This window comes from Drosophila hydei, unplaced genomic scaffold (genome assembly GCF_003285905.1).
Source record: "Drosophila hydei strain 15085-1641.00,03,60 unplaced genomic scaffold, DhydRS2 tig00008119-arrow-pilon, whole genome shotgun sequence".
Lineage (NCBI taxonomy): Eukaryota > Metazoa > Arthropoda > Insecta > Diptera > Drosophilidae > Drosophila > Drosophila hydei.
The window spans coordinates 2,002,694-2,021,857 of NW_022045830.1; the positions used below are offsets into that span (position 1 = coordinate 2,002,694).

General features: G+C 37.3%; 3 protein-coding genes across 4 annotated transcripts in view; 1 reads left to right on the plus strand and 2 right to left on the minus strand.

Moving 5' to 3' along the window:
* The window catches only part of LOC111594458, a 58,481-nt gene that overhangs the window by 1,138 nt on the left and 38,179 nt on the right, over positions 1-19,164 (plus strand). The window lies entirely within an intron of this gene.
* LOC111594427 (nose resistant to fluoxetine protein 6-like) lies at positions 378-3,184 on the minus strand. The gene is made up of 9 exons (XM_023307716.2): positions 2,895-3,184; positions 2,500-2,839; positions 2,364-2,437; positions 1,832-2,034; positions 1,652-1,764; positions 1,383-1,599; positions 1,141-1,322; positions 616-1,087; positions 378-563 (listed from the first exon to the last, which is right to left on the minus strand). The coding sequence occupies exons 1-9, from the start codon at positions 3,169-3,171 to the stop codon at positions 378-380; spliced, it is 2,064 nt and encodes a 687-aa protein (XP_023163484.2). The 5' UTR covers positions 3,172-3,184.
* On the minus strand, positions 4,156-6,117 carry LOC111594428 (nose resistant to fluoxetine protein 6-like). The gene is made up of 7 exons (XM_030224792.1): positions 5,922-6,117; positions 5,767-5,867; positions 5,689-5,711; positions 5,402-5,429; positions 5,162-5,343; positions 4,629-5,100; positions 4,156-4,567 (listed from the first exon to the last, which is right to left on the minus strand). Exons 1-7 carry the CDS (start codon positions 6,091-6,093, stop codon positions 4,304-4,306), a joined length of 1,242 nt encoding a protein of 413 aa, XP_030080652.1. The 5' UTR covers positions 6,094-6,117; the 3' UTR covers positions 4,156-4,303.

The window sequence follows — 19,164 nt, forward strand, 5'->3', positions numbered from 1 at the left end:
ACTGTAGTTAATTGAAAATGAAAGTAAAATGAAATTTCTTATAGGTGTCTTTCCAAACTTCCTTTGAATTGGCTATTTGTCATAGGTTTTCCCCGAAATGTAATTAACGGTCGTTGAACTTTGATCATCGTTTTGTGTTTTTCTAAATCGAAATATTATCAGTCCAGTCAGCTTTACTATAACAGATAGATTATATATCTTTCAGTACAAATCTACATTTTTGATAGCTCACGAGTGCAAAAAATAAGTGGTTGACATTAAAGAAGCTGATAAGATTTGTAAAATAATTTTAGTTTTATAAATAGAAATCTATTTTTAACTAAATAGTCAGGAGAGTGTTTAGGTTTGACTGCTGGAAGGCTGTTCTCTTTTAGAGTTCAACTCTGCTCCGGCTCAGCTTTGTTGTTATTAGCAGTTTGCTCTATTGGTGGCTCTGGCTTCGATTTGGGCTTCTTTCCGGAGATAAACATGCTCTCTAGCACACCGAAAGGTGCCTCCATCATGATGTAGACCACGTAAGACAACAGTAAGACAAAGCCAAAGCCGCTCCAGAAAAGTAGCATCTAACAAGCCGAAATATAAAGTAAATTCTTTATAAGTTAAGATACAACTTACCACATCGTAGTTGGAGAAAAATGTGCCCGTTCGCATGCGTCGACCATTGAGTTGTTGTATGAAAATGTGAAAAACATAGGCAGAGTAGGAGATCCTTGACAGCGGCTGCCACAGCGGACAGGACAGAAAACTATTGGCCAAGCCACCGTAGCCTCTCATGCAGGCAAAGACCACCCAGCACAAGCTGAGCGGCCAAGCTATGCGGGCTAGCGTATAGTAAAGAGCCTCTTCCAGCATATTCAATGGCGGATTTCGATAATTGGCAAATGGATATAGCACAAATATGCACGTGAATATCAAAGCCAAACTGATGATCCAACCCAACCAGACCTTAATGCGATTCAGCTGAAAGTTCTGGCTGCGACTCACATGCAGGAAATATCCAAAGAGTACGCCGATCAGCCAGGGAGCTGCATGTATGTGGGTGGCATAGTAGAGCTTACGTTGAGCGAGGTCTGGAGTGAGGCCAATTCTGTGGAGATAACATTCATTTTAATGTAATTATACATCTTATCATATATTTACTCCATATGAATGGGATATTTCTTAATCATCATTGTGCTGAAGAGGCAAGCGGAGAGCATAAGCATAAAAACAAAGATTCCAGCAGCAGCTTTCTTGCCCCATTTGTACAAGGATATCAGAAATATGGGAGAGAGTATATATAGCTGCATATCCACACCCAAATACCAGCTGTGATTGATGCACTGCAAATGGGGGTTAGGTCAACAGTTGGTTAAGGAAAAGTTAACATATGACGAACTTACCAGATCTGGCGTCGCATAGTTTTGTAGGAACAGTAAAGTCCAGAACCAAGTCTTCTTACAATGATTATAGTCATCGAACTTAATGCTGTTGAATAGAGGGCCATCACCCATAAATGGTAATAGGGTCATATAGACCAGTATGGCCAGAGCCACGACGGGAGTCAGGCGCAAATAGCGATGGAGATACATCATAGGAATATTCAGGTTACCCTTTGTTCTACGATAAAAAACAAATTGGTAATTGATTGATGGCTTTACTTCATACTCACTTTTCGAGAGAACGCATCGAAATCACAACCAGCAGCAGGCCACTGAGGAAAAAGAATGTGTCCACAGAGAAGGCTGCATGTAGCACAAAGCTTGAGAAGGGCTTCTCGAACCACTAAAGAGCCGAAAGCAGAATATTTGAATGGCATCAACTACATTATTTAAGCAATCGTTAACCTTACCCATTTCAATTGATATTGGTTGATATTCGGCGCCATCAAGGCGAAGAGGTATTGGTGGCCAAACAGTACCCAGATGAGGGACATGCAGCGCATGCCATTGAGACAATCGATAACATTTGGATTCGACCTGGGCTGAACGAGGCGAAACAGCACCCGGGAATTGGCGCGTGCTGAAAAGATCTTAATCAAGGCCGGCAGTTGCTCTGCAAGAGATTAAGTGGATTGCAAATAAATATACATGTTCTAATCGAGTTTGATTCACTAGCAAATACTTATATCTAATATTGATTTGAGCTGCTAAACTTGCTTCTGCATGCTTACTCACAGTTTTTAGAACTTCTGAGACTTCATATACTGAACAATTCAGATTTGATACGGCAGCATATCATTTGCATGATTACGAATATTATGATAGTTAGATAAGATAGATAATTAGATAAGCTGTTGTCTATTTCGGGACCATATATTTAGCCTCTCTAAACGAAATGTATGCAGGGTATTTGTAGAATATCGTGATGGCTTTTGCACTTACTTTCATCTTCACAGAAGAAATAATCGTAGATTGTTGTCAAAACGACGGCAGCAAGCAGCAGTGAGAGTATAACACTGTTGAAGCCAAAAAAGTATTTTTTGAATTGAATTTGTAAATATTTGATTGACATACTCACATAGTAAATATAGTTAGACCATCGAGCTCTACCCGCTCGTTTGTTCTGCACGTGGCTTCTGTGACCAAGGGCTTAGTGACTTTGATATTTAATAGTTTCTCCAGCAGTGGCTGTAGAAATTTATTCATATCCGTTGCGGTACAGGAGGCGGGAAAGCAAACAGCGGTCCTTAGACTAATGCCTAGCTTGGCTATGGGCAAGCCAGCAAAACAATATTTGCCCTTAATAGTGTGACCATCACTAATAGCCTTGTTAATCCCAATGCACTCATCGTAGTTGCCAAAGTCTATTTGGTTGCCATAAAGTACACCCTTGGGGAATGTGCCCCATGCATCTAACACTACAAAACTAAAGAAGTCAATTTGAATACTTTGAAGTCCATGTGATATACATACTCTTTAAGGCCCACATGCTTCTCGAGCTAAGCCCACTCATCAGCTGAATCATATCAGCCAAACAGTTGAAATCCTGCTGGCTGGGCTCACGCGTGCTAGGCATATTTAAGTCTGCTGTAGTTATATTCCTGAAGTAATGTGAGAACTCCATGGCAAGCGGACGCAGTTCCATAAATTGTTCATAGCTGTCTAGGGAATCGATTTCATCGAATTCCAGCTCCAAAGAACTGACCATAGCCAGTCCAACTAGCAGCAGCGCTGCTATTATTTTGACCATGTTAATGATTAAATTGATTTCTGAGTATTGGGCCGTTTTGCTAGTAAACAAGTATTATATATGCCCACAAATCCTAACGCCATTCTGATAAGAGTTCAGCTTCGCAGAAAATAAGCGTCTACCTAAAATGTGGCTGATAAGTTTGAAGTACTTGGTTGCTGGCTTATCAACGCGTGCAACCAGTTTCATCCATTTAAAAGTGTCATTGCGATACCCCGTATTAAGAGTGAGGGAAAATGGTCTAATCTACTTATACATAGATGTGATGCAATTCGATAAATATCGATTTTCAGCTGATTTACTTATATTGATGACAGTAAATGTTAAAAATGTTGCTTCGTAACTTAAGAAAATGTATAGCTCTATGCATTTCATTTCGATAAATATCGATTTTCAACTTTCCTTTACTGTGCAAACGTCGAGAAGGAGAAGTGAAAATAGATTCTATAAAACTTAATAATATTATAAAAATATATGGAATTTTTTAAAGTTGATTTATATCGATATATCGAGGAGTATCCTCACAATACAATCACGAAATTGAGAATATTTGAATCTTCGCGTATAACTCTATAAAATGTTACTTACCATTTTGAGCCAAGTACAAGTCATCTATTAGTCGTTCATCCTCGACTCGAGTTCCCTAATTTTCATATCAATTAATGCGTAATCAGAAACAGAGTAAAGTTTATCTAATCTGAACTTGTCGTCATAACTAATCTCTGCATTTGACACTATATAAGTAGTAGGAACTTTGTTATATCAGCGAGCGTCTCGATAGATCAATTGTCTAAGTGGGTTGACTCACTATGCCAAGCGCGTGTTGATTGCGATTTATCTTGGGAAAGTCGAAAGATAACTTTAATCGACAATATTGCTTTTCCATTTGCAAAAATATAAGTCATGTATTTGATGTATTATAACAATAAATCTAATAATATAATAATAATCTAATCTAATAATAAATAATAATAATAGAATATCAGATCAGATTATCAATATAGCCATATCATTCAAGTCCTCGGCAAATCTGCTTTGATTGCTTCTTACTTTTAATAAGGCTAATCAGCAAATCTTTGGTTTGTGATAATCAGACAACTCTTAGTAAACCTGATTACTTTCTATGCAGAAATCAAAGTTCTTCAACTCTTTTTTTTTGGTTAGCTTCTGACTGTTCTTCTAAGTTTTCTATCTCTGGAATTGTTTCTGTTTCTGCAACTTTATTTAGCTGTGGAATTGATTCTGTCTTCGTTTCTTCTGGGACCGTTGATTTTGGAGTAGTTTTGCGTTTTGGCATAAGCATTCCCAGTAGCAGAGCGATGGGCGCTTCCGTTGTGCAGTATATCGCATAACACAACAGCAAGGTGAAGCCAAAAGTCCCCCAAAACCTCAACATCTGCCAAAGAATTATATATTTGAAGGATTGGAAATCAGCTTATTTGAAAAATTCCACTTACCATATCGTAGTCGGAAAAATATGTATTTGTTCGCGCTCGTCTACCATTAATTTGTACAATGAATACGTGAAAGATGTAGGCGGAGTAAGAGATCTTTGACAACGGCTGCCAAATTGGGGCAGACAGGAAACTGTTGGCCAAGCTACCATAGCCTTTCATGCAGGCAAAGACCACCCAGCACAAGCTCAGGGGCCAAGCGATGCGGGTAAACGTATAGTATGAAGACTGTTTTAGTATCGATAAAGACGGACTCGTCAACTTGGCATATGGATACAAGGCAAAAATACATGTGAACATCAGAGCCAGAGACACAATCCACCCTAGGCAGATCTTTATGCGATTCAGCTGAAAGTTCTTGTTACGATTGACATGCAGGAAATAGCCAAAGAGTACGCCGATCAGCCAAGGAGCAGCATGTGTATGCGTGGCATAGTAGATCTTACGTTGGACGTTATTGGAAATAATTCCATACCTGTAAAAAAGTAAACTAGATATAGTACAAAAAAGTAGTTATTCAATAGACATAGACCTACTCCAGATGAATAAAGTACTTATCCGTCATCATAGTGCTGAAGAGGCAAGCGGATAGCAGAAGCATAAAAACAAAGATTCCTGCTGCAGCTTTCTTGCCCCATCTGTACAAAGATAGCAGAAATATGGGAGAGAGTATATACAGCTGCATATCGACAGCTAAATACCAGGTATGATTCAAACACTAAAAGTGGAGAAAACTAATTAGAATTTGATTTCCAATTGAAATGAGATTTTCTCACCAAATCCTTGGTTGCATAGACAGTGGCTCTGTAAATTATAAATTATAATTTAGCCAGCCCAAATCTAAACTCACTATGGAGATAATGCACTATGGAGATAAATGATTATGTGAAAAGATATGGTTAGACCATCAAAGGGTTTACGATCGGAAGTTCTGAAGGTATTTTCTTTAATTAGTTCTGCATTGATATTGAGTCCTACAAGCTCTTGTAGCAATTGTTTCAGAAGCTTATTCATATTAACGGCCGAGCAGGAGACGGGTAGACAGGTAGCCACACTCAGCTACACTGAAGTACTGAACACGGGTATCTTTGCACGGCAGTATTTGTTAGTATCAGTATTTGCCTTGAATAACATAGTTAACCGATATTGCTTTATTAATGGCAAAGCACTCGTCGTAATTGCCCAAGTCCACAAAGTTGTCAGTAAGTATGCCCTTGGGCAAATTGCACCATGCATCGAACACTAGTATCATTAGAAGTCAATTGAAGTTCTCTCTCCTGTTAAGTGCGGACTTACTTTTTATCGACCACAGTTTACCAAAGTCCAGCCCAGCTGTTATCGGACTCATATCGGCGAGACACTGCAAATCCTGCTTGTTGGGCAATCGGCTGTTTGATAAATTCAAGTCGGTGGCTGTTATATTTCTAAAATGCTGTGAGAATTCGTAGGAAAGCGAATGTATTTCCATAATCCTTCGATAAGCCTCAATGGGAATCAAATTAACTGCTTCCAGCTGCAAACAACCGACCAGCCCAAAGTGCAAAAGTATGCCAATGGGTTTGACCATGTCAAATGCGTTGCGAATTTGTGATTGATAAAGTTTTGACAGTTGTAAGCGTTCTTATACATAATAAAGCGATAAGCATGTTGTAATGCAGCTTTAATCAAGAGACGGAAGCAATCGAGCTGATACCATATCAATAATTTAGTTATTTTTCCATATTATTCAATATGAAACTCTTGCTACTCCTTACACACCTATCAGTTAACTGTCTAACTACTATTCTAGTATAAAAGGTCTGTATACTGCTTACAGTCTATCAGCTAGTTGAGCACTCTAAATTAATCGTTTTCCAGTTATTTGCTAATCGCTTATGATTAACTAGCAACGGCTTTTGCGAGTACTTTCCGAAAAACAATTATTAACAATTATTAACAAAAATAACGTCATTTTGACTGGCAGCTTAATAAAAGTATTTCCACGGAGCCAATTAGCAATCTCTTATATTTCAAAAGAAATTATCAAGTGTGCGAAAATTCCCATGTTTCTGTTTATAGTATCAATTGCAATGCTAACTTCGATTAATGAGTTATTTATAGGAAGATAAGTGTATGATGTTTAAGTGTTATATTTATTTATAGTAGGCTTCTTCTACTACGTTCATTTGTATACTCTATAAAATCAATTTATTTAAGAAGGGTGGAATACTTTTCTGCAAGCTTATGTGTTAAACAGAAGAAGGCGTGGCCAAGCATAGAAAGTGTATTTATTTTTTACCTCTATCATTAGATTAGATTACATCCGTTTGTCAGTCCGTTTGTAAGTTGTCACCTTGTTAACAATTACAGGGCACAAGGTACTGGGTACTTGGTACTTGGTACATGGTATAGGGTACAGGGTACAGGGTGCAGGGTACAGGGTACAGGGTACAGGGTACAGGGTACAGAGTACAGAGTACAGAGTACAGCGTACAGGGTACAGGGTACTGGGTACTTGGTACTTGGTACTTGGTACTTGGTACTTGGTACATGGTATAGGGTACAGGGTACAGGGTACAATGGAACAGGGTACAGAGTGCAGGGTACAATGGAACAGGATAGAGTGTACACCGCTAGTGTGTCACTTGCTACTGTATGTCTTTGTCGCAAGGTCTCTTGACTCAATTAGTCGCCTACCCAATAGTAAAACACATACCTTATCTGCTTATGATTATTAGTAATCAAATGTTACGTTTTCCTTGGTGAGTCTATGACTGATTGATTGAATGAATTGAATTCTATAAAAGTACATATACATACATACATACATATTGCGAATGAAAAGCAAATAAATTTGTCAGAGACAATGAGTATATTGATAAATTAAATCTAAATATATTTATATCTATCTATACATAGCAGAATTGGAAGTGTGTATGGAAATGTCGTAGTTAATTAATACTTTTCTTAACTGTTATTAAATCCCCAAATACCTTCAAACACTTTTGTTGCCTGGAAACGTCGTCAGACTTTAAACAAAACGAAAACACAAAACAGTAAAGCCCAGACTCAAAACCAAAACCAAAACCAATATCAAAAGATGCTTTCAATAGAAATTGTGAAAATGTAAATAGAAACGAAAGTCTGCAAAGCAGAAGACAAATTTGAAATAGGCTTTGCATATCCTTCGTTGACTAAGCCGATGTGAAAAGGCGCCCCTTCGATTGGTACTGGCTGGGCTCAAGCGTAATATTATCACAGGCCGCGAAAATCAATAAACATTAATCTTGACGTGATTTCGCCTTTATCCAGCGCCATTTGCGTATTTGCCCGCCGCTGCTGCTGCTGCTCCTGCCAGCTCGATGAAAGATTGAAGTTTAATGGAGGCTGGCGGAGCACAGCGTCAGTTGCCGCCTTGTCAATTATCAGTGTCAATCGAGCCCGATGCCACGTTGTCATTGGGTACACAATCTCAGGCAATTTCAACAGTTGAAAGATGAGCCATAACTAATCTGGCCTACAATTACCAAGCTGCTGCGTGATGCGGCAGCGGCAAAGGATTTCGCCGTCCCTGTTGACTTTCAATCCTGAGATCCATTTGTACAAGGCCGCAAAGTGCTCGCCAACTCAACCGGCTTAGGAGTTGAATTTTGGCCAACGTGTGCAGATAGCAAAGCGCCGAGCTCAACATTTGAAAAATGAAGTTGTTTAAGTTTTGGTTGGAATTGTGAAAACAATTATAGAATTTGAGCTCTTTAGCTCTTCCAAACTAACTCAGCTAATGCCTGTACAGAGTCTTAGAGAGTAGCTGAGATTAGATAAAATTCTAATTTCCATACCACATTTTAATATCTTTTGCCTCTCGTTTAAATGTTCATTAAGTTTCCGTTTTTCTAATGATTGTTTTGACCTTTAGTCAAACTATTTACGTTACTTTAATTGTTAACTTTTTAATGCCCTTTGATGATGGGAATTCATTAAGGCATTCATCAAACGTTGTTTATCATTAACATTTCATATAAACACATCGGCTAAGTGTCTTGGGCTAATTCACCGCAAAAGCTTGAGGTAATTTGAGATGGCTCCCATGTGGAGCAGACGGCGTATCTAGGCGCTTTGTTGTGTCACCTTCAACAATTTCATAATTAAACTTTTGCACAAAGGACGTGGATATTTACCTTAAAGAATTCTAATTAAATCATTGAAGAACTTTCTCAGGACTTTCTGCTGATTCATGTGTCCTGGCAGCTGCTACTTTTCCAAGCTGTGCCAAAGTTTTCTGCCTCGAGTCGCAGAGCCTAAGGAATTTGCTTGATTTGTATACCCTATAAAATGTCTGCAAGGGTAAGCCACACACATGTATAACTCACATGTGCTGGCATCTCAATCCCTGACATTGATATTGGGCTTCAGTTCAAAATCTTTGCATTGGTTTGAATGTATCTTCAGTGCCTTAGGCACGGGTTCGAACCGTGAACAGTTTGCACTGGCTTCGAGTTGAGCTGAGTTGAAATTTGAATCTATACTCTTGGTAAGAGTTCGAATTACACCTTTTCGCATGCATTTGAGTTCAAGCAAAAAGCTGGGCAATAGTTGGAACACAATAGCCGACTTTTTAAATGCCCTTTCATTGCCATTAGGGTAACTGCGAGTTTAGCAATTGAATTCTACGTCTTTTGCCTTTTCTCTTTTTAGGTAAGAGAGAGAGAGTGAGTTTTTTCTGTGTCGACTAATTTGTGGTGTTTGCTTTGGACTTTCGGCTTCGGCCGACGCTCTTTTAGCTTATGCAAAGCCCTACATGTGCCGCAGCTCGAGCCTGAGCCGCTGGGCGGCCGCCAGTGCGTCGGACTTTGGCTTGGAACGGATTGCGGGGCCTACAGTGAGGCAGCCAACAGGCGTATCAGTATTTCACGTCGCCACGCCACGCACGCACACACAGATACCATGCAAGATTCATAGAGTCATAAATCTTTAAGTATTGAATACCATTTTTGCATATACTACATAAGTAAGAACTCACGCCGAAAACTTTATCCGGTCGAGCCTCCACTTCTCAATGGCTCCACCCCCTTCCACATTTCAACTCTCTGCTTGAGGTGAAAGCAAACAACATGGCGCCGGAATACCAACGCAACGGCGGCGGTGGCGGCAGCGGCAGCGGCAGCCTATGTACACTCGGTCAAGCACATTGGCTGCCAATTTAGCGTAGGGTCGTCGTCAAGTAGGGTTGTCGCTCGTTTGCTGGCCAGCCAGCACGAGCCCGAAGCTGCCCAAAAATCCACCAAAATAATGTTGTAACTATACACACACATAAGTCGAGGCCCGCATATAGGCACACATATGCTTGCACACACACACACACACGCACACTCGGCGGCGCAGTCATTGAAGCATTCGAATTCGAGGGCCATACTCGCATTCATGAAATGGAATAACTAATGACTTTATGCTAGAAGCGTGTTTTGTTAATTGCATTTGCTAAAAACGAGCCACAGCTGTAATCGTGGTGGGTTAAGTTTGGTGGGCCAAGTCCGAGTCGGTAGCTGGCTATATACATATACATATATATATATAATTCGAGCTCTGGGCAACTTGGTAGCGCGTTTGCTCTTCTGGCATCGTGAGTTCAACTTGTTATGGTTATGGAGCATTAAATGCGAAAAAAATTTCAATAGACGCTGCTGCGGCCACCAAACTTAACGAAATGAAAGGAAGCCAAGCGGCAAAGCCCATAGATACAGCAACCACAACCGCAGTTAGAGCGACAACAGCAGCAACAACAACAAGTCGAAGACCGCGGCTAATGAAACCGCAGTCGAATCGGAAATGGGAATGGGCAACTGTGAGTGGGAATGGGGTAAGCCAGCTGGAGAATAAGATGAAGAGAAAATCGCTTCTCAAGTAGCTGCCAACCTAAGCGTTGCGCTGCGTTGCACAGTGGGCAAAAACCATGAATTTGTTATGAGAATCGATAGCACGAAAGCAACGTCGACAAGCTCATCGCAAACCATAAGTAATTGTATACTATATTTACTTATTTATAATCATATCAATTAATTAACTTTTTTCGATGAGAAAATCGATAAGCGATAACTCTAATATGTAGAGCAATTAAAATTTTCGATAATTTTTATAATTAATTATCATATATAAGTTCATAACACCCACTAGTTAAGCAAACACTATTAAACGACATTGATTATCGATAACAAAATATATCGATTTCAGTTGATTTCATGCAAATATTTCTAATCGATTTATTTATGAAGCCTCAGTTGTTAAGCTTACAACTAATATCACGCAAAGTAGTAGCAATCGATTTATTTCTTATCGATAACCGATAAGACTAAGAGATTTTAATACACTTACACAAAGTGAGATATAATTCTGAGAAAACAAAATTCAAAGAGCTTAAAAAATATATGAAAATTAATTTCAGTTGAATATTTAATCTATGAAATGTATTTTGAGCCACTGTGCATCACTAACGGCTAACTGAGTATCTTTTTGGCCGCCAATAATGGCGACAATTTGCCAATGCATGCGATAAGTCGTAAGGAAGTCGGAGTGTGTTAACGGTTGTGTGTGTATTCGTGTGTGTGTGTGCAGAAAAAGTATCGACAGCAAAAAGTGTTAGCAGCTTGTTAGGAACTGTGTGTATTTTGGTCTGTTTTGCTTGGTCACATTTCGAGTGGCTGAGCCCAAGTCTTGAGTTTTTGTTATTTTAGTAAAGCGTCTATAAGAGGCATACATCAAGCTACCGTCATATAAGTATTTTCCTTTTCCCTCCATCTCCATCTCTACCTCCCTCTCTTTCTATCTCATATTCGTTGTTTGTCAAGATTATTCAAACAGAATTTAATCAAGCATATGATTGCTCATCGAGCTCCTCGTATTTGCATATAGCACATTCATCTCACATGGGGACTTTTATTGGAACTTATGTTTATGCGTCAACAAGTCCAATTAGACTGTTGAGAGCATTAGCTAAGCCATTTCTAACTAAACACATATACATCACATACATATGTATACATATATATGTTATGTGCACTAAATACACTCTGCTGCTCAATAGTTTGAAATGCTAATTGGCAGGAGTCTGGTTAATTTTAAATACACTGCTTGCATAACTACAGGTGGGTTGTATCGGTTGCTTAACTTAGCTACGATTAAATGATATATGATATATGATATATGATATATGATATATGATATATGATATATGATGTATGATATATGATATATGATATATGATATATGATATATGATATATGATATAGGATATATGATATATGATATATGATATATGATATATGATATATGATATATGATATATGATATATGATATATGATATATGATATATGATATATGATATATGATATATGATATATGATATATGATATATGATATATGATATATGATATATGATATATGATATATGATATATGATATATGATATATGATATATGATATATGATATATGATATATGATATATGATATATGATATATGATATATGATATATGATATATGATATATGATATATGATATATGATATATGATATATGATATATGATATATGATATATGATATATGATATATGATATATGATATATGATATATGATATATGATATATGATATATGATATATGATATATGATATATGATATATGATATATGATATATGATATATGATATATGATATATGATATATGATATATGATATATGATATATGATATATGATATATGATATATGATATATGATATATGATATATGATATATGATATATGATATATGATATATGATATATGATATATGATATATGATATATGATATATGATATATGATATATGATATATGATATATGATATATGATATATGATATATGATATATGATATATGATATATGATATATGATATATGATATATGATATATGATATATGATATATGATATATGATATATGATATATGATATATGATATATGATATATGATATATGATATATGATATATGATATATGATATATGATATATGATATATGATATATGATATATGATATATGATATATGATATATGATATATGATATATGATATATGATATATGATATATGATATATGATATATGATATGATATATGATATATGATATATGATATATGATATGATATATGATATATGATATATGATATATGATATATGATATATGATATATGATATATGATATATGATATATGATATATGATATATGATATATGATATAGGATATATGATATATGATATAGGATATATGATATATTACTTCAAACATAGAGCTAATGCTAATTCTTTCACAGAGCTAGAGAATTTGCCAGTTGGACGTTTGCTGAGCTCTTCTAAAGGCACAGCTAAGGCGATTTTTAGGCAGAGTTGTAAAGTTACTGTCTAACAATAAACCAAACCTTAAGCAGAAGTTGTTCTATTATTAGAAAACTCATCAATCATCTTCCTTACTTTTAGCACTAGAATCTCGTTAAGCCTTTCAAAAGCTAAAGGCAATATGAAAGCACTTATAAACTCCTTCACTCCCGGTCTAAGGAGTAAGCAGACTCAATCAAACTTATGTTTTCTTTAGCTATTAATAGATTACTTCAGAGCATTTTGCAGTCGCCTGGACTCGATTAAGGTTTGCTTGCACTTGATATAATTCAAGAACTTATTTGAAGCCACAAATTAAACATTTAAATAACCATTTAATAAAGCTTAAAACGCGCCAGAGCAACAATATTTTGATTGGTCAAGTCAAATGAAGCATCCAGCGGGAGCTCCTTTGCCTGATGCTCCTTTGCCTGATGCTGGGACACGTTGGCCACAATCACGTCGCTGTTGGTTGTGTCACTGTGTGTGTTTCTGTTTGTGTTTGTTTGCTGTGCAGCTTTACACGAGTGCTTGGAACAGACAAACATCCGTATATCCGTAGACGTGTGTCTGTGTGTGTGTGTGCGGAACAGTCACGTCCACGTACCAAGTACCCGTGCCAGGACGTATGCTGTGGCAGCAACAGTGCCTGGCGGGGCACTTGTGTCAGCGCACGGCTCACTTGCTCACTCGACGTTCAATTTGTGTGCTTAAATTCATTTCACTTTAATTACGTAGGTATTCCATTTAATATTTGATGGCCAGGCGTTGCCAACTGCTCAATGTCTATCATGTCAACGTTATCCTTGTTGTAGTCTTTGCTGCTGCTGCTGTTGTTGTTGGGGACACGTTATACGCTTCATGTTACTTAGCATCCTGTTTTATTTCATTTTGTTTGGCATGTAAACATTTTTACAGTAAACTGAATTAGGGTATTCATAAATTGTTGCGCATGTCGAACATTTAGCATGTAGCCTCACACCTTTGCCTTGAATTGATACCCCACGGGCGTAGTTCGATACTTAACGGTTATTAAAAGGATACGTATGTACACTCAGCGAAAAACATGTGCTTTCAACTGTTATAGAAGGGGATTTGGGATTTTTCTTCTTGTCTAAAAACTTTTGTATTGATGGGAAGCTTGAAAAGGTTTTGAAACTTAAATCTATTTTAGAATTCTTTATTGTTCATTTCTTATGATCTTAATATTATTTTTTGTACAAATACTAAATAGAATATTTAATTTAATACCCAAATAGCTTCTTTATTAATCTTACTTTTCATACTACATTTTTTAGTCTTTTACAATTTTGGTTTTACAAAATGCAATAAAATAATTAAATTTATCAAAAAAATTTCATACATATTATAAAATTGGCTATACTAAGGAAATTCCCAAGATATTTCCTTTCTAACTACTTAATTCAATATATTTTTAGCTTAAATGCAAGTTTTTTTTTCATTTTAAAAAATTTCTCTTAGTCTAAAGTAGTTAGTTATTTTTCCAAGTGTGGCACATGACCAGCTTTATCCACACACACATACACACATATACACATGTATGTATATATATATCCGAGAGCTTAGTCGTGTGAAAAGTTTGTTGTGCTTGCAATTAATTTTTAGCTGTTGCCATCTAGAATCCTCCGCTCGCCTCGCCCCTTCTGTGTGCCTGGTACGCCCCTGGCTTGTTTGCTAATGATGTCGGCGGGGTAAACCTTTTAATTTTGTCATTCTGAGGGTTTTGCAAATTGAGCTGCCTGCACGAAAATCCAAATGGCATATTGGAAATTTTGTAAACGCATCCGATGACATAAAAATACCTTAAAGGCGCCTCTAAATAGGCAGCAACAATCGGGGACTGGGCGGTCAAAAAGGATGGGAGACTCACATTGACAAAGTGGCACGAGATGCTCATCAAATGCCAAGCAAATGGTGTAAAATGCCTCATTGAATGCTTTCCCGACGTCTCCAAGCACTACTTACCTTCTATATATAAACATATATAGATGAATATATATATGTTTGTGTGTATGTATGTAAGTATATAAATTACTTTTGAAGACCCAATGAAAACCGCGCTCTGTCTGTTTGTCTGTCTGCCTCGTATTGGGTGCAAAGTGGGGGCGTTCTGATGAGCAACGTTTTTTTTTACCAACGCTTTTCTTCTTCTTCTTTGTTAAGAGCGACCTACGTTGGCCTCGATGGCAGCGCAATTGCTTTTTCGGCAACGTGGCTAAACAGAGATGCCAAAATTTTTGTGTGCACAAAAATGGCTAAAGAAACAAAATAAGCTGAAAATAAGAAAAAAAAATATAATTATAAAAATATATAAAATAAGAAATAAAATCAATAAATAATATATTAAAAACAGTAATTATAATTAATAATTATTTTTATAATAAAAAATACATAATTAAAGGCTGAATAAGTAAGTTTATTTTGTTTCACAATTTACAATTTATTCCATATACAAAAATTGCAAGCACAACCAAAACACCTATGAGATAACTAAAGCAATTTTTTCTCATATAAGTAAAAAAGAAGCCAACTTTTGGCCGAAAGTCAGCTGCTTTAGCAGCTCTGGCTGTCAATGAGGCTACCAAAAACACAGCCGCTGGTCGCTAGGTGGCGCTGCCGCGGAGAACGTGCGTTTTGCTGAGATTTGTTATGCGCTGCGTTTGAAGCAGGCACCACCCAGCCTAATGTGCGGCATGTATATATATAAAGCGGTATGTGTGTGTGTGTGTGGGTATTTGTTTTACAACCACAGCTAGTGGGGCGTATAAGGGCAGGTGGAGAAGGCGGACTGCTGGTTGCTTCGGCGGGTCACAACCTTGCAAGCAGCGTCGCTTTTTATGTGACCATTTCCACTGTGCTGCGACTGCTGCGTTCGTGTTCATTAACGTTGCTATTACATTTTAACACACCGAATCGGAATGTGTCCCGTTGTCGTTCCAGTCCTGCCCCCTTTAACGCTACTCCGCCTTGCGCCGTGCGCCTTGCGCGTTCGCCTTCGCCTTTTACTTTCATTTGTCGTTGCGTTCATTTGTTGAGTTTTTGTGTTCTTGAATGTTGAAATATCCTGTTTAACTTTATTTCATTTTTCCACAGCATCCGACACGTGCCTGCCACACGCACGCACATGTATGTGTGTGTGTATTTGTACGTTTGTGTGTGTTTTAGTTGGTATGCATAAATTTTTACGTTTGTTGTTGTCTTATCAGATCATTTATGGCGACTGGGGTGCGGGCAGCCAGAGGGGCCTTGTTTTTGCTTCTATGGCTGCTGGAAGGTCGCCACGCATTACTCTTGTTATTTGCATGTTGTAGAAAAATATCAATTTGCGCACCTCCGACGCCTACGTCGTCGGCAACGACGCTGGCAGCGACGCCAGCGGCAAGCGTTTAACATTTTCCGCTATTTGCAGGCCTTTTGTGTTGTTGTTTTCGAGCAACATTTATCAATGGCCCGCACACTCAAGCAAAACTCTCATATACGGGTATCTAAATGTTGTGCAAATGCTTGCCAAGTGCTTCCATTTGAATACATAGAAAATTTATAGCGTATGCCGGCGACGCTGCGTATACGCAATTTATGTAATTCACAACGCTATTTACATAACTATGAGCACTTTACGCGCTATGTCCTTGCCTGTTTACTGTCCTCCAGCTGCATAAGCAAGACAAAAACCAGATTCGAGCCTCCGCTGCAAGCTTCTGCTCTGTGCCGCTATAGATTTGTTATGAGCTGGAATATCGTCCAGCTTGCTATCATTAAGTGGTCAACTAGCTTCAGTTCAGCTCTGAAATTTCTATGTAAATATGAATTTACTCAAAATTGTACAAGCGTGCAATTTTTTAACTTCCCATATAAGCAACAGGAACTAACTTTATATATATATATATATATATATATATATATATATTGTGTGTGTTCACACACATCACGCTAATTGAAATATATGGTAGAGGAAAAGGATATGAGAAAAAAGGGTAGAAAGTGATAGAAAGAGACATATAGCGTCATAAAGTTAAAATTAGTGCGAGACTTTGAGCAGAGATAAGGTTAATTAAATTGCCAGCTTCAGCTAGATAGACAGAATACGTTAATCAAAGTAAGTTTTTAACTTGCTGGCTTCATTAATGAGAATCTCATAGTAGGGCATTATTAAAATATATTATACCTCATGTCCACTTGCGAGTGCAGTTGTTAATAAACTTAATTATACACACACCCACACCCACATACGAACACACACACGCACACACACACATATGCACACTCATACATATATAAGAATGCTCTTATACATTTTTCTGTATCTGCAATTGAATGCATTTTGCATGCAGACATGCATAATACGCATCCATGCAGTAATTTGCATATTTCTGTAATTGGTAAATAGCATTTTAAATAGCATTTTACATAAATGTTTGAAAATGAATTGGCATTCAATCAGCTGGAAGATGTTCTCCAGCAAGCAGATCCATTTATGAAATCATTTATAAAATGTTTTTAAAGGAAATGTTATCTAAGTAAGACTTTACCAAATATTGGTATTTGTGTGTGAGATTTTCTCAAATAAAGTTAGTTAAGATATCGATACTTATCGATTTGAGTAATGTGTTAAAAGCTGACTCATGTGAGCATATAACATACGATAGGTACATATCTAGAGCTCATATGTTTATATTTAATCTAATAGACGAGCTTAGCAACATCGTCACAGCGAGTCAGCCTAATCTGATTAACTTTATGCCTGTTACAAAGACACTCAGCAAACTGGATATACCCTCATTACCAAGAGCAGCGACTATTCAGTGCGGAGGCATTCCATATTACGTGGAAAAGCTTCCTTATTTTCATTTTATGCCCTTGCTAGTTGGGCAGAGCATTATGATGATATGTTCTGGCCAAACTGGCCGCTATACATAAAATCCATTGGCCGAGCACTTTTGGCTACTTCATTTTTATTTGAGCTTCCTCTTGCCGGGATTTATCACAGTCGGTCTTTTGTTGCCGCATTAGTGCAGATGCTGAATATGAAGCAGCCGCAGCAGCTGAAGCAGCAGCTCTGACTGAAGCTAAGGTAAAGTGCAATTTCGTTTGTTGGTGGCATCTATTTTAGCTGTTGTTGTTGCCATTTGCTTGGTGCGGTTTATTCCCACGAGTCACGTAACTTCCGTTAGCGTCTACGTGGCTGGACCAAAAGCACCAAAACAGCTAACAACAACACGAAGAAGCGGCAGAAGAACCGCTGCTCGTTTGGGGCATTAATAAATTTTATGCTTAGCAGCAGCCACCAATAACTTTGCCGATAATATCTAACAATCAGCCTGGCTAGGCGAGCAGCCAGTGCTTTAAGCCCACCCAGCAGTCATTCAGTCATTCGGTCAGCCAGTCGCCCGCCGGTCAGACGTTCAGTTAGCCCAGTTTGTACCCCTTGATGCCACATCAACTCGCTAAGCAGTTACTGGCCAAAACATTTTCGCCCTCATTTTCCTGTTTCCTGCAGTTTCATGGCCGAGTCGCGTTGCATGCCACACACACACACATACATAATTTGGTAAGGGGAGTCCAAGCGACTCTAATGAACACCAGCAGCTACAAACACAGCTTTCAGGCACACACACATATGCATAAAAGCGAATTTATGTCGGCTTAGCCGAATTTCAAATACCTTTGCTTGGATCTAGCTTGGCTGAGCTGAATGTACTGAGACCTTAGATAGCATATTTTTATAAGAAAGCAGAAAATTTTGATATTTATTATATATAATTTTTTAATATAATTTAATAATAATTTAATATAGATTTAGCAAAGTTGAAGTATATTTTAAATATAATTTTAGTATTTTTGTAGTATATTTTCAGTATATTGTCGGTATATTTTCAGTATAAGTTTAGCAAATTTTCAATATATTTTCAGCATATTTTCAATATATGTGTACTATATTTTTATTATTTTTTTGGTATTTTTCGGTATTTTTTCGGTATTTTTTATGAAATTAAGTAGAAACTATGATAAGCTTATAAATAAATCCTTAAAAAACTCACCAGAGTAGATTATATGTATTATTATTATTATTCAAGCCATATATTGATGTCTATCGCATTGGGGTTTATGAAAATGCTTTACAAATATTGTGACAAGAGCAT